At 37.0% G+C, this 16,193-nt stretch overlaps 1 protein-coding gene across 7 annotated transcripts in view; it reads left to right on the forward strand.

The window, feature by feature from the left end:
• DOCK3 (dedicator of cytokinesis 3) overlaps positions 1 to 16,193 on the forward strand; it is a 639,207-nt gene that overhangs the window by 442,030 nt on the left and 180,984 nt on the right. For all 7 annotated transcript variants that reach the window (XM_037797176.1, XM_037797183.1, XM_037797213.1 and 4 more), the window contains exons 11-12: positions 9,731 to 9,791; positions 10,914 to 11,061. In XM_037797176.1, the coding sequence (XP_037653104.1) occupies positions 9,731 to 9,791; positions 10,914 to 11,061 (209 nt within the window). The remainder of the gene's footprint in view (positions 1 to 9,730; positions 9,792 to 10,913; positions 11,062 to 16,193) is intronic.

The following is a 16,193-nucleotide window of genomic DNA, read 5'->3' on the forward strand; positions in this document are numbered from 1 at the left end:
TTATAAAGCCACAGTAGTCAAAACAGCATGCTAATGGCACAGTGATAGGCATATTGATCAGTGGAATCAGATTGAGAATTTGGAGGTAGACCCCCAGATCTATGGCTGACTGATCTTTGATAAGGCCCCCAAAGCCACTGAACTGGGACATAACAGTCTTTTAAACAAATGGGGCTGGGAGAGTTGGATAGCCATATATAAAAGAATGAAAGAGGACCCTTACCTCACACCCTACACAAACATTAACTTAAAGTGGATCAAAGACCTCAATATAAAAGACTACCTAAAACTCCTAGAAGATAATGTAGGGAAACGTCTTCAGGACCTTGTATTAGGTGGCCACTTCCTAGACCTTACACCCAAAGTACAAGCAACAAAAGAAAAACACAGATAAATGGGAACTTCTCAAGCTTAGAAGTTTCTATACCTCAAAGGAATTTGTCAAAAAGGGGCAGCCAACTCAAGGGGAAAACATTTTTGGAAACCATGTATCTGACAAAAAATTGATATCTTGCATATATAAAGAAATCCTACAATTCAGTGACAATAGCACAGACAACCCAATTATAAAATGGGCAAAAGGCATGAAAAGACAGTTCTTTGAAGAGGAGATACAAATGGTGGAGAAACACATGAAAAAAGGTTCAGCTTCACTAGCTATTAGATGCATATTAAGACCACAATGTGATACCATCTCACACCAGTTAGAATGGCTGCCATTAAACAAGCAGGATACTAGAAATGCTGGAGAGGTTGTGGAGAAATTGGAACTCTCATTCATTGTTGGTGGGACTGTATAATGGTTCAGCCACTCTGTAAGTCAGTCTGACATTCCTTAGAAAACTAGATACAGAGTTACCCTTCAATCCCACAGTTGCTCTTCTCGGTATATACCTGGAAGATCTGAAAGCAGTGACAGGAACAGATATCTGCACTCCAATGTTCATAGCAGCATTATTCACAATTGCCAAGAGATGGAAGTAACCCAAATGTCCTTCAACAGATGATTTGATAAATAAAATGTGGCATATTCACATGATGGAATACTATGTGGCAGTTAAAAGGAAATAATGTTGTGAAACACATGACAACGTGGATGAACCTTGAAGACAGTGCTGAGTGAAATAAACCAGGCACAAAAAGAGCAATATTATATGCTACCACTAATGTGAACATTGAAAAATATAAAATAACTGGTTTATAATGTAGAATGTAGGGGAACTAGCGATAGCAATTAATGAAGGAGGAACAATAACCCAATTTAAGAACAGATAAGCTATCATAGGTAAATTTAACATTCTGGGAATGCCCAAGAATGACTATGGTTTGTTAATTTCTGGTGGGTATGGTAGGAACAAGTTCACAGATATGTTGCTGTATTAGGCTGATTTCTTGGGGTTGAGTGGGAATATGTTGGAAGTAAAGTAGTTATTTTAGGTTAGTTGTCTTTTTCTTACTCCCTTGTTATGGTTTGTTTGAAATGTTTTTTTTATTGTATGTTTTTTAAAAATTTTTTATATCATTAATAGTTAATTAAAAGAAATAGTTAATTAAAAAAAAAACAATGAAAATATATCCAGAGCCCCCCCCCTCCCCGAGGAGCTGGGGGAGAATGCTGGGGTGTTGGGCTTCCCTACCTTGATGGTTGCTGATGTGCTCACAGACATAGGTACTGGTGGTTTGATGGGCCGAGCCGTCTGCCACGGGACTTGCCCTTGGGAGACTGTTGCTGCACAGGAGAAGCTAGGCCTCCCTATAATTGTGTCTAAGAGCCTCCTCCTGAATGCCTCTTTGTTGCTCAGATGTGGCCCTCTCTCTCTAGCTAAGCCAACTTGGCAGGTGAAATCACTGCCCTCCCCCCTACGTGATCTGACACCCCAGGGTGTAAATCTCCCTGGCAACGTGGAATATGACTCCTGGGGAGGAATCTAGACCCAGCATCGTGGGATGGAGAACATCTTGACAAAAAGTGGGATGTGAAATGAAATGAAGTAAGTTTCAGTGGCAGAGAGATCCCAGAAGGAGCTGTGAGGTCACTCTGGTGGGCATTCTAATGCCCAATATAGATAACCCTTTTTACATTCTAATGAATTGGAATAGCTAGCAGTAAATACCTGAAACTTTCAAGCTACTGTCCAGAACCCTTGAATCTTGAAGACGATTATGTAAAAATGTAGCTTATGAGGGGTGACAATGTGACTGGGAAAGCCATGTGGATCACACTCCCCTTTGTCCAGTGTATGGATGGATGAGTAGAAAAACAGGGGCAAAAAACAGAAAACAAACAAAAAACCTACCCAGTGTTCTTTTTTACTTTAATTGTTCTTTTTCACTTTAATTTTTATTCTTATTATTTTTGTGTCTGTGGTAATGAAAATGTTCAAAAATTAATTTTGGTGATGAACGCACAACTATCTAATGGTGCTGTGAACAACTGATTGTACACTTTGTATGATTGCATGTCATGTTAATATAGCTCAGTAAAAGTGAATTTAAAAAATGCAAGCAACAAACCCTAGTATTATTAGAAGTAGGTATGATTTTTATCAGCAATAGAAATCCCAAATATTTTCATATCACTTTTGTCCTAGTTTGCTAATGCTGCAGAATGCAAAACACCAGAGATGGACAGGCTTTTATAAAACGGGGGTTTATTTCACTACACAGTTACAGTCTTAAGGCCACAAAGCGTCCAAGGTAACACCTCAGCAATCGGGTACCTTCACCGGAGGATGGCCAATGGCGTCCGGAAAACCTCTGCTAGCTTGGAAGGCAGCTGGCATCTGCTCCAAAGCTCCGGCCTCAAAATGGCTTTCTCCCAGGACGTTCCTTTCTAGCAAGCTTTCTTCTCTTCAAAACATCACTCCCAGCTGCACTCGTTTCCTCCCCCCCACCCCGAGTCAGCTCATTTATGTAGCTCCACCGATCAAGGCCCACCCCAAATGGGTGGGGCCACGCTTCCATGAGAACATCTCATCAGAATCATAGCCCACAGCTGGGTGGGGCACATTCCAAGCAAATCCAACCATCACCAAAACACCTGCCCCACACGAGACCACAAAGATAATGGCATTTGGGGGACACAATACACTCAAACCGGCACAACTTTATAGTTGACTTGTTGCAGATTTTCTAAATTATTGTTTACGCTAAATCACAATGTCAAAATTACAGTAGTAGTTAAGCCAGCCTCTAGATTGGAGTCAAAGTTCTCCTGTCTACAGAGGCTCATGCTTCATAGTTGGCTAAACAACTCTGCACATGAAGTCATGTGTTCTCCTAGTGGTAATGACCAAGACACTAAGAAGGCTTTCTGAGATTCTCTACCTGGGTGATTTGTTGATTAATACACGTAGAAGGAGAGTCACAGACCACCTCATAGTTTAACATTCTTATTCAACAACTGGAACAACAGCCTTCTCTCTTATATGCCTTTAAAACATAAAATTTAACTGTAATTTGCATTCATTTTAAGTGTATTGTTACTTAATATATTAATAAAAGCATATATTATAATTTTTAAAATAAAAGAAAGAAGAAACCAAAAGGAATAATAGAAAATACCTTGAGGCAAATGAAAATGAAAATCCAACATACCAAAACTTATGCGGTGCAACAAAGGCAGTGCTGAGCAGGAAATTATAGCTCTGAATGCTTACATTAAAAAAGAAGAAAGAAAGATCTCAAAAAAAACAACTGGAGGATCTAGAAAAAGAAGAGTAAATTAAGCCCAAAGGAAGCAGATAGAAGGAAATAACAAAGATTATTGAGATGATAAATGAAATAGAGAATAAAAAACAATAGAGAAAATCAATGAAACCAAGATTTGGTTCTTTGAAAATGACAGTAAAATTGACAAATCTTTAGCTAGATTGACAAAGAAAATGAGAGAATGCAAATAACTAATATCAGAAAAGAAAGGGGGTGGCATTACTACCAACCCCATAGAAAATAAGAAGGATTATAAGAGGATACTTTGCCAACAATTTAGATAATGTAGATGAAATGGAAAAATTTCTAAAACACAGAAAGACCATTAACTACTAAAGACATTAAATCAGTAATCAAAAACCTCCCACTAAAGAAAAGCCCAGGACCAGATGGCTTCACTGAAGAATTTTACCAAACATTCCAAGAAGAATTAACATCAATCCTGCTCAACTCTTACAAAATATTGAAGAAGAGGGAACACTCCTTCACACATTCTGTGAGGCCAACATCACTGTCATGCCAAAGCCAGATAAAGTGATACCAGAAGAAAAAAAAAATTACACGCCAATATCCCTATGAGTATAGATGCAGAAGTCCTCACAATATACTAGCAAACTGCATCCAATAGCAGATTTAACGAATTCTACACCGTGATCAAGTCGGATTTATCCCAGGTATGCAAGGGTGCATAATTGATATGAATATCAATTAATGTATACTCCACCATTAATAGAATGAAGGGGAAAACCTGCATGATCATCTCAATGCAGAAAAGGCACGTGACTAAATCCAGCAGCACTTTTTAAAAATTTTTATTTAAAAATTTATTACTAGAGAAGTTGTGGGTTTACAGAACAATCAAGAATAAAATACAGGATTCCTATACACCACCCCACCACCAACACCTTGCTTTGGTGTAGAACATTTGTTACAACTGATGATAGCACTTTTTTTTAAATTGTACTATTATTTTAACAGTAGTTATCTTTATTAAAATTGATGAAAGATTATTAAAATAGTATTAACTATTGCCCATAGTTTACATTAGCTGTATTCCTCCCATATACCACCCTATTGGTAACATCATATATAGCTGTCGTACATTTTATAATTCATGAAAGAACATTCTTAGACTTGTACTATTAACAGTAGTCCATTATCTACAGTAAGGTTCACTGTGTTATACAGTCTTACATTTTATTTTTTATACTGGTAATATATATGACCTGAAGTTTCCCCCTTTAACTATAGTCACCTATATAAATCAGTGCTGTTAATTACAATCACAGTAATGTGCTACCACCACCACTATCCATTTCTGATTCTTTACAATCAACCTAAATAGAAATTCTGTACAAATTAAGCATCAACTCCCCATTCTCTTACCCCAGTCTCACTGGTAACATATATTGTAGATTCTAACTCTGTGAGTTTGCTTATTCTAGTTAGTTCATTTCAGTGAGATCATACAATATTTGTCCTATTGTGTCTGACTCATTTCATGCAGGCTAATGTCCTCAAGGTTCATTCATATTGTCACAAGCATCAGGAGTTCATTTCTTTTTATGGCTAAGTAGTATTCCAATATTCCATTCATATCCATTATCAGGAAATATGCCTTTTTCTTGTTCAGTTGTATTCAGTTGTATTCTGACTCTCACAGGAATTCAAGAGTTGAGTTTGTATATTAAGGATACAGTACTCTTGGGTTTTGCATTTACACTTTTAGTTACCTTTACTGACAATCTTCATTTCTTCACACTACTACAAGCCACTCTCTCCTGTCTTTTCCTTCCAACTTGCGGAACTCCCTTTAGTAATTCTTGTAAGGCAGGTCTTTTGTTGATGAACTCTGTCGGTTTCTGTTTATCTGTGAATATATTAAACTCTCCCTTATTTCTGAAGGGCAGTTTTCCAGCAGCAGTTCTTGATAAAAACACTCAGTAAACTAGGAAGAGATGGAAACCTCCTCAGCATGATAAAGGGCATATATGAAAAGCCCACTGCAAACATCATACTCAATGGTGAAAGACTGAAAACTTTCCTTCTAGTATCAGGAACAAGACAAGGATGCCTACTGTTACCACTGATACTTGAAGTTCTTGCCAGAGCAATTAGGCAAGAAAAAGAAATAAAATGTAACCGAGTTGGAAAGGAAGTAATAAAACTTTCCCTGTTTGCAGATAACATGATCCTATATGCAGAATATCCTGAAAAATATGCCAGAAAACTACTAGAAGTAATAAATGAATTCATCAAAATGGTGGGGTACATGTAGCACACAAAAATCAGCATTGTTTCTATACACTAAAAATGCACAATCTGAAGAGGAAATCAGAAGAAAATTCCATTTATAGTAGTAATCAAAAGAATCAGATATTTAGGAATAAATTTTTCAAGGATGTAAAGGACTTTTCCACAGAAAACTGCAAAAACAATGCTAAAGGAAATCAAAGAAGACTTAAATAATGGAAGGACACTCTGTGTTCATTGATTAGAAGAGAAATATTGTTAAAAAATGAAGTCTACCCAAGAAATTACGGATTCAACAGAATCCCAGACAAAGTTCTAACAGCTTTCTTTGCAGAAATGGAAAGGCCAATCATCAAATTTATGTAGAAGTGTAAGGGGCTCCAAATAGCCAAAGCCATCTTGAAAAAGAAAAATGAAGTTGGAGGATTTATACTTCCCAATTTTTAAACGTATTACAAAGATACAATAATCAAAATAGCATGGCACTGGCATGAGAATGGTCGTAAAGAACAGTGGAATCAAATCAGAGCTAAGAAATCAACCCTCCCATCAATGGCCCTCTGATTTTTGACAGAGGTGCCAAGTCCACTCAGGAAAGAACAGTCTCTTTAACAAATGATACTGGGAAAACTGGATATCCATATGCAAAAGATAAAGGTGGACTCTCACTTCACACCATATACCAAAATTAACTCAAAATGGATCAAAGACCTAAATATAAGAAACAAAGCTATGAAACTCCTAGAAGAAAATATAAGAGAGCTTCTTCAGGATTTTGTGTTAGGCAGTGGTATCTTAGACTTTACACTGAAAGTAGAAGCAACCAACCAACCAAACAAAATAGGTAAATGGGACTTCATCAAAATTAAAAACTTCTGTGCAACAAAGGATTTTATCATGAAACTAAGAAGACAACCTACAGAATGGGAGAAAATATTTGGAAGCCATTTTTCTAGTATGGGTTTTATATCCAGAATGTAGAAATAAATCCTACAATTCAAAAACAAAAAGATGAACAACCCAATTAAAAAGGGCAAAAGACTTTAACAGATGTTTCTCCAAATATGCAAATCAAAACCATGAGTTACCATTCCACTAGAATGCTACTATAAAAAAAATGTGAACTGGTAGAAATAACAAATGTTGAAGAGGGTCTGGAGAAATTGAAACATTCATCATTGGTGGGAATATAAAATGGTGTAGCTGCTGTGGAAAACCGTTTGGTGATTCCTCAGAAAGTTAGATCTAGAGTTAGCATATGACCCAGGAATTCCACTTCTAGGTATACCCCCAAAAGAATGGAAAACAGGGAGTCGAACAGTTATTTGCACACCAGCGTTCATAGTAGCATTATTTACAATTGCCAAATGATGGAGGTAACCCAAGGGTCTAACAACAGATGAGTAGGTAAATCAAATGTGTTATTTTCTTAAAATGGAATATTACTCAGCTGTAAAAAGGAGTGAAGTTCTGATACATGTGATAACATGGATGAGCCTTGAAGACATCATGATGAGTGAAATAAGCCAGACAAAAATGTTTTAATTGGTATACTTTCTGCTTGGGATGATGGAGAAGTTTTGGTAATTGATGTTGGTAATGGTAGCACCACAATGAAAATTTAATTAATATCATTGAATTGTATATTTGAATGTTAAAACAGAAAATTTAGGATATATATGTTACTAGAATAAAAAATTAAAAAGAAAACATGGCCATACCATTTTAAGAGTGAACCCTAATGTAAACTGTGGAGTATAGTTATTAGTGTAATTATAATAATATTGTTTCATCATTTGTAACAAAGGTAGCACCCTGATGTAAAGTGTCAGTAATAAGGAAAACTGCATGTTTGAATGGGGTGTATGTTTGAAAAACAAAATATTCTGTATTTTTTACATGGTTTTTCTGTAAACCTACAACTTCTCTAATAAAAATAAGTAAAAATTATATATTTGTAAATCCAGAGATACCAATTTACACTAAATTATTTTGTAGCCTACTTTATGTAAGCATGTTTCATTATTTTGATAAGAAGTTGGCAGAATAACAATCCAGAATTTAAGAGCTTATGTCACAATTCTTTTTAGAGAAGTTGTGGATTTACAGAACAATCATGCATAAAATAACAGGATTCCCATATACCACCCCACCGCCACCACCTTGCTTTCGTGTGGAGTGTGGAGCATTTGTTACATTTGTTACAATGATGATAGCACATTTTTATAATTGTACTATTAATTAAAGTCCATGGTTTAACTTAGGGTTTGCACTGTTTTGGAGTGTAGTTCATGGATTTAAAAAAAAATTATTGTTACCATATATACAATCTAACATTCCCCCTTTTAATCACATTCAGATGTATATTTCAGTGCAGTTAATTGCATTCACAATGTTGTACTCCATTACCACCATCCATACCAAAACATTTCTATCATTCCAAACAGGAACCCCTTGTACATTTTAAGCCTTAACTTCCCATTCCTTAACTCCATCCCATCTCCTGGTAACCTATATTCTAGATTCTGACTCTGTGAGTTTGCTTATTCTAACAAGAATTACTTATTTTCTGTTCCTTTTTGTTTTAGATGTTCAGGACTATTCAACAGAGCAAGGCTGGGGACTAGGGTGAGCCAAGCAAAGGCAATGCAAACTTGAGTGTGACTCCTTCCTTAAATTTCGTGTCTTAGGTTCCTTGCTTGCCTCACCCTAGTCCTAACTTGTAATAGGGTATAAAAATAAAGCAAAGATGGGGGTTCTATGGATCTCAAAGGTCACTCCAAATCCTGGCTGCCTCTTGACTGCCCCTTTGCCCTCCTTTACTGAACAGAGACAAGCATCTGGGACCAATGAAACATGAATTATGGGAAATAAATGGGATATAAGAAAACTCTTGCCTAGAAACAAAAGGGAAATCATGGGAAGCTGTCCCATTAGGGGCAGAGGATAGTTCATCAACCATCACTGATTCACAGTAATATCTGTGAGTGCTAAGTGATTGACCTAGTGAAAGTCTGACAAGAATATATATTTAAGGAAGTTCAACTACCTCAAGTAAAATTCATTAAATAAAGTAGAAATACATACTCATAACAAACATTTTATTTCAAATGTGTTCTAAACATAAACTTAATATGAATTTTCTTTGGTTTGAAAAATATCTGATGGTGGATCAGATTTGTTTATTTAAAAGTAAGCTCCTAAAATTTTCCAGGTAGGATTATTTTCAGCTTTATGCTTTAATACAGATGGAGATCAAGTTTTTGAGGTTTTACCAAGACCAAAATAATCTCTTTTCAGGGGAATAGTCTTAGTGTGTAATAATCATTTGTAGATGGTGAAATAAATGTAAAATTAGTAGAAAATAGACTTTTAGAATTTCAGTCATTAACAAGCTTCTAAGTCTTTTCCCGTTTTCTCTGCATTGTTCCAAAATGTTTTTACATGATAATAAATAAATGAGATAAGCACATATCATGAAGATTTCTAATATGAGAATACTTGTAGATGTTTGATTTGTTAAGTGGTATAAGTAAGAGCTGGAAAAATGTCATCAAGAAAATATACTTCCAAAACATAAAGGTATTCAAACTTCCTCTGCAGGAACATGATAACACTCTATAATGCTGTGTACTTTAGTCATGTTTCTCACCTTTAATGTATGCTAAAGGCAACAATAGTAAACCATTAATAGGTTCAAACTTAAATGTAAAATTTTTTTAATGTATTCATTGCATTAATTTACGTACTTTTTCTCTTTTCTTAGGATCTGAGCAGCAAAGATATGAAGAGAGACTTATATGTAATTGCCCATGTGATCCGAATAGGTATTTTCCACTTTATCCCTTCACATGTCTAAGACAAACCCAGCATGAAATAAATATCTCCTGTTCATGATCTTGTTTTCTCCCCAACTCATATCTATTAATTCAGGTCTCAGGATTAGAGTCCAGTTTGGACTGTGTCTCTAGCTCAGCTGCTGTGGTAGCTGGGTTTGATGTAAATGAATGCTTTTTTTTCTCACTTGAAACTTTCTCATCCCTTTTGGTTTTGGACCCAACTCTTTATTTCAAGTGGTCTGCTTTTTGATATTTTCTCCATCTCTCTCCCCTGCCCCTTACAAACCCTCCCCTTCGTATCTTAAAGCAGATTGCCAAGGAGGCCAGGTTAACAGGTGGTAAATGGCCTTTGCTGTGGTGTATGTCCAAAGTATTGATCTGTGCTATTTTCCCCAAAATTAGAGATATTATCCAGTATCCAATTACTATTGTTGGTTGGTAGCCTCTCACTTCTATCCCGTCCAAGATGAAGAAAATGATTTTTGGTATTTTGTGGTTGATTTACCCAGCCTTATTTCAAGTTTATGACATATTTTGTGGGCTATGAATAACCAAGTCTTCCTTTATAGGCTTGGGTTCTGACATACCTTGTGCATTTGTTTTGCTTGTTTACAAGTCTCCCTGCCCCTGTGAGCACTGCCTTTAGTGAGCAGGAAAAGCAACCTCTCATGTACTACCTGATGCTGCCCTTGCTCTAGTGGTTCAGGAGCAAGTTTGGCAGCAGAATTTGGTTGAAAGAACAATGAATTGTCATCCTTATCTGTGCGTATGTAGTTTATAACTGGCAGCAAAAATAATAAACTTTGGATCCTTAAACGCCTGGCAAGTTTAAATCTCTTAGTACACTGATTTTTCTAAGCAGTTCATGAAACACTAATTTATTCCCATGTTATTAATTAGTAAATGAACTCTTGATGTTGGTTTCATGATAGGTGATAAAGGTGACTGAATGTGAGGCAGAGGAAGATCCTTCATCCATCTAGCTTTAGTATTCCAACTTAGAGGATCTCCAAGGTGCCTGTAGCTCTGGCATTCTTGGATGACAATCAAGGTATGCTTGAGAGGAACATGGAGTTCTTAGTCTGACTCATGTTTTCTGCTGTGCCCCAGGCCGGATGCTCTTGAATGACTCAAAGAAGGGCCCTGCCCACCTGCATTACCGGCGACCATATGGCTGTGCAGTTCTAAGCATCCTAGATGTCCTACAGTCACTCACAGAATTAAAAGAAGAAAAGGATTTTGTTCTTAAGGTTTACACGTGAGTAACTGATGTTGGTTCATGATTTGCAATATAAGACATCCCAGTACTGCCCTCAAGAACAGGAGTTCTCTAGCCTTGCAGTACACAGAATCAGCAGGACATAAGATAGGGAGTTTTCTGAAAATACAGAGGATTTGATCTGAGGTCTGGGATGGGGCCCAGACAGCTGTATTTTTAGTAAGCTTCCCAGGTGATTCTGAGAAAACTCAATTGGGAACCCTTTATCCCAGAGTCTAGTTGTGTGCATTTCTTCTTTTCTCCAGGACTAATCAGTCTTATATATTTGCAGAAAAGCTAATAATGTAATTCCTCGTGTGTCTTTGAAATAGAGAGTCTTCTGTATCTAGTGTTTGACCACCGGCTATTATAACTAAGCTGGCTACTGAGGCAGATTGCTTCAAAGAATCATCATGAGTCAGGTTGTCCTGTCTTTGAAGAAAAACCTGTTTCTCTGAGGAGATGAGTCTCAGACTTCATTTCTGCTACTGCAGATCTCTAAGTCACATACAGTCAGACATGCATTATTTTTGGTGTTGTTCAGCCAAGGGATCTGCCTTAAAGAAGTGGTACATCTCCTCCTGACTCTAGTTAAGCAATCAAAAATACAGAATAAAGAAGAGAAACATGGAATCGAGGTATTTAGCCTGTCTTTGCTTATAGAAACTTAGACCCAGATAGTAGCAATGAAAATGTTCAGTGGTGAATTTAGTGAGTTTTTAAAAGTAAGTATATTTCTAACGCTGAGAATTAAAAAAAAAAAAATCTTCCTTTTTCTGGTTTTCACCGTGTGTTGTTCTTCCAAATTGAATGTAGTAAAACTGTCAATCACTATGTTAGTATATCTCCACCATAATATTGTAGAGAAAATTTTCTGAATTATCTGTTGTTTCATCTGACTCAGACATGAAATGAACTTAATTCACAGTTACACTTAATTTGGGCCTTTATGTAATTAACCACATTTGATTAATTTTAGAATAAAAGACCAGCACTCTTTACCTATTTTTCCTTTTTTGTTCAGATTTGTGTACTTTATGAAGTGAGGATTTTCTTAGCAATAGTAACTTACAAATAAAATTTTGGCTGTTTTTTTTTTTCTTTCCATGCATCAGTCACAGACTTTCTCCTATACCAAATTTCCTCATTTATGGCTGGTAGAACCTGCTTATTGATATACTCATTCCCTTTGTAAAGGACTAAACAGAAATCCAAACTCATAATTGTTACCATCTTACTTCACTCTGTCCCTTCCAAGGGATTTATGGGTAGCACTCCAGAATTACATCTCTTTGCATGTAACAGCTGCTGCTCGGTTCGATGCATATTCTCATTGCAGATCAGGACTTGTACAGCATCCCTCTTGAAATCATGCTGTCAGGCTTAATTGGCCTAATTGCTTCTAAAACAACAGCTTTCAGTAACAACTTGTCACTTTGCAGGAAGTGGGATTTGTGGTTAGATTTTTCTTAGCATTTTCCTACAGGCTGTGTCTAATATATCATTTCTAAAAAGCCAAAGAAAGATGTTTTACAGAGAAGATAATTTTTAAAATTTTTGAAAGATTAACAGAGGTAAAATGTAGAACAATTTTTCCACTTGAAGTGTTAACAGGCTTTCAAACAGACTCCCAAATGATGTTCATGAAATTTGATTTTCTGTGTAGCATAGAATTCCTCTAGGACTAGTGATTTAAATCCACCTTGGCAGAGTGAATCCAGCCCTCAGGAGAAGCAGTATTTTCCAGTGAATTTCAGAGTTAAATTGAGTTGGTTGGTTAGATTGAATCAGAAGCTTAAAGGGTTTTCTAATTTCAACTGATGATACTTTAGTCTTTGCTAAAAATAGGATTCTGTGAGGATAAAAACCTCTTGTATAGTTTTAATCAATGAATTGGCATAAGCACTCATAAATTGTTGACTCTCTCATCATTTCTTTCATTATTCAGAGTCATTCTCAACCAGAGCAGATTCAAACTGCTGTCTGTCCCTGCCAAGGCTGCTACCCTCGCTTTATAGCTATGGTTTAATATCATGTGTGTATGGGGGCACCACATCCCTTTATGAAAAATTGCAACAATGAGCTGAGGCATTAAAAACTAGATGGCTTTCCTAATGGGCTGTAAAGACTTAAAAATCACAAATGAATAACCACTATGTGCAATTCAATCTGGTATAGATATTTCTGTGTTTCTTCCTGGTCATAGGGACAAGGATCACAAGCAGGCACAGTGCTGTCTTGAACTAGCACCTAGGACATGAAAGGGGAGAGGAGAGAAGTGCCAGGAGCTAATGCCAACATGTTGTTATTGGTGGACTACCATAAATAATGCATGTGACCAAATAAAAGGTGTCTGAATATGTGATGACCACTCTGCAACATTGCAATGGAAAAAAAAAAAACACAGAAACAAAAACTAAACACTTTCAGGCCAACCTGAATGGGGTAGATGAATAAGTACTTAGAATATTAAATTTATTATTTTGGTTTACAACATTATTTAAATCACGTGTTATATAAATTGTATATTACAAATTATGTACACAATTACTTACTACATAAAATTGAGAAATGTTGCTTTTTCCCGAGTCTCACATGCCTTGAAAAACTTTTATTCAAATTCTTCATGTGCAAGCATGCCATCAGGTCTTTGTCATTACCAGAACCACTTTCTGAGTCATCTGGCACTTTTTCAAGGCACATTATTTTTACTTCCATAACGTTGGTTTATACATCACTCTTTCAATCCTTGATGGTGCTTTCACTGGAAATTCATCCTGAGATACAATTACATGTTTCCCTAATGGTTGGATACTTGTTACTACATTTCATTTGTTCTATAAGCCCATCTTTTTGACCTCATGATACAACCACTTACTATGCTGCTTTTAAGATGATTTTTGAAAGGTTTGTTTATAAAACACACAGCTCTTCAATTTAGAGGTCATACTCCAAGAACAACTACTAAATTTATTCAACTTTGCTTTTTTTTTTTTTAAGCAATTCTGTCAGATAACCTTTCTAAACATCTAAAACTTGCATTGATTGAGGTCATTTCAGACTAATACAATTTACCCAAACAGGGCTGTGATATTCAAATTAAAGGGATTCAATGAAAACCTTGTAACATGAAAGGCTTGTGAGACTGGAAATGTAAGCTATCAGCTTCTCCATGAAAATGATTGAAGGATAATCTTTCATTATATTTGAAATAGACTCTAGGCCTATTCAGGTATTTCCTCAGAAACTGCCTTTAGGTTCTTGGTCTCATAGCTACCTTTCCATAAACTGCCTTAAATAAGGTTATTTGTTTAGGACCCATTCTTAAATGTAAGCCCATCCTTAAGTGGGTAGAATAAAGGACCATTGGACCACCCTTCTTTTCGTGCAAAGCAAGGAAGTCTCAAATCTTTATACATAATAACTTTCTTTAAGTGAAAATACTGCTTCCACTTGCAAGTCATTTCAGGAAGGAGCCCAGATTTATCTCCATACTAGCCTAGACCTTCCCAGTTTTCTGAGTCGTCGTCTATCCAAGACAAATATCTATTGTGTCCATTATCAAACGCTGTTCAGACATGCATTGTTTGAGCACCTGCACCAAATGTCTCCTCAGGCTATACAAGGAATACTACAATCCAGTAGGTCTAGGCCCATGAAACCACTCTGTGTTGACTTCTAGTGCCTAAAGTCTCCAGCCTCTGTACATAATTAGCTTTGTTTGTGTGTTAGTATTGCTACAAAACAAAACTCATTAAATAACTGTGAATAGATCTCTCCACACTGCAGAGGCTGAGTAAGGAAAGTTGGCTTAGGATGACTCCTGTTCATGCAAGGATGAGGGACTCCGAACTGAAGTCTCTAAATGGGTCTAAGCGTTAACACAGAAAGTTCCAAATATTCTCTTCCACAGGATTAGAAAACGTATCTGCATCCCCTTCTCTTCCTTTTCTGTTTTGCTGCTCCTCCAGGAAGAGTGACATGAAAGTATGATGATGCTTCAAAGGGTAGACAAACATGAGATTTGAATAAGTTGTACTGTCTTCATATAATAATTTTGTTGGCTGACTTAAAAGGAATAGTATACAGCCACTCTGCTAGTCAAGAGGCTGAAGTGAGGACCTCAGTTCAGAAAAGCAGTAATTCCCAGGTTTTCTCTGCAACATACACCATTTTTTGACACACTTAGCACTGAAGGTGAATTCTCCCTTTTATGAGAAGAAAATTTTGGTGGAGAACTACCCAACTACAAAAGGACGTGTGGTAATTAAGAGAGATGGTGGAATAGGGAGCTCTAGGATCCAGTTGTTCCTGAACAACACTGTACACCATCCAGAAAAGAGCAGAAGGGAGAGACTGATAAACTGAGGTGAAGAACTGTGAGTAGATCTCTCCACACTGCAGAAGCTGGTGCCCATCCCCTACTGGTGCATGCTGCCTCAGGAGCCACCCCCTGGCTGGGAATAGATGCCCTCTTACTCAGGAACAGGGGTCAGGGGACATGGCCAGGCACCAATTGCGGCTTCTGATTAGCAAATTTGGACTGCTGGATACCATCTCCTAAACAGCTAAATTTATAGCCACCCAGGACAGAAAACAGTCAGCAGACTTTATTTCAACCCTCCTCTCAGCAAGGAAGAAAGTGGGGCTAATTGAGAGACACAGTAACTTCTCAAGCTGGCAGGGGCCAGGTTGCTGAAGGATGACTCTTTCCCAAGAAAAGGGGGTGGCAAGCCCAGGCACTGCCACTGGCTTTTGATTAGCAGATTTGGAATGCTGGATTCCAGCTCCCAGAACATATACAGCTTCAACCCACCCAGGACAGAAAGCAGCTGGCAGCCTCTGTTTCAGCCCAATCCCTGGAAGATTTGAAGAGGCAGAAGATAGGACTTCTGAAATCCTACAGTCAGAAGAACAGACAGAGAAAATAATGGAAACAATGGAGCAGGGTCTTAGAGAATTGAAGGGCAGCATGAATCACACAAGTATATGTGTTGTGGGTATCCCAGAAGGAGGGGGGAGGGCAGAAAGAATATTTGAGGAATTAAGGGCCAAAAATTTCTGAACTCTTGTGAAAGACACAAAGATACATGTCCAAGAGGCACAATATACTCCAAACAGTATTAATCCTA

Source organism: Choloepus didactylus, chromosome 1 (genome assembly GCF_015220235.1).
Source record: "Choloepus didactylus isolate mChoDid1 chromosome 1, mChoDid1.pri, whole genome shotgun sequence".
In the NCBI taxonomy this organism is placed as follows: domain Eukaryota; kingdom Metazoa; phylum Chordata; class Mammalia; order Pilosa; family Megalonychidae; genus Choloepus; species Choloepus didactylus.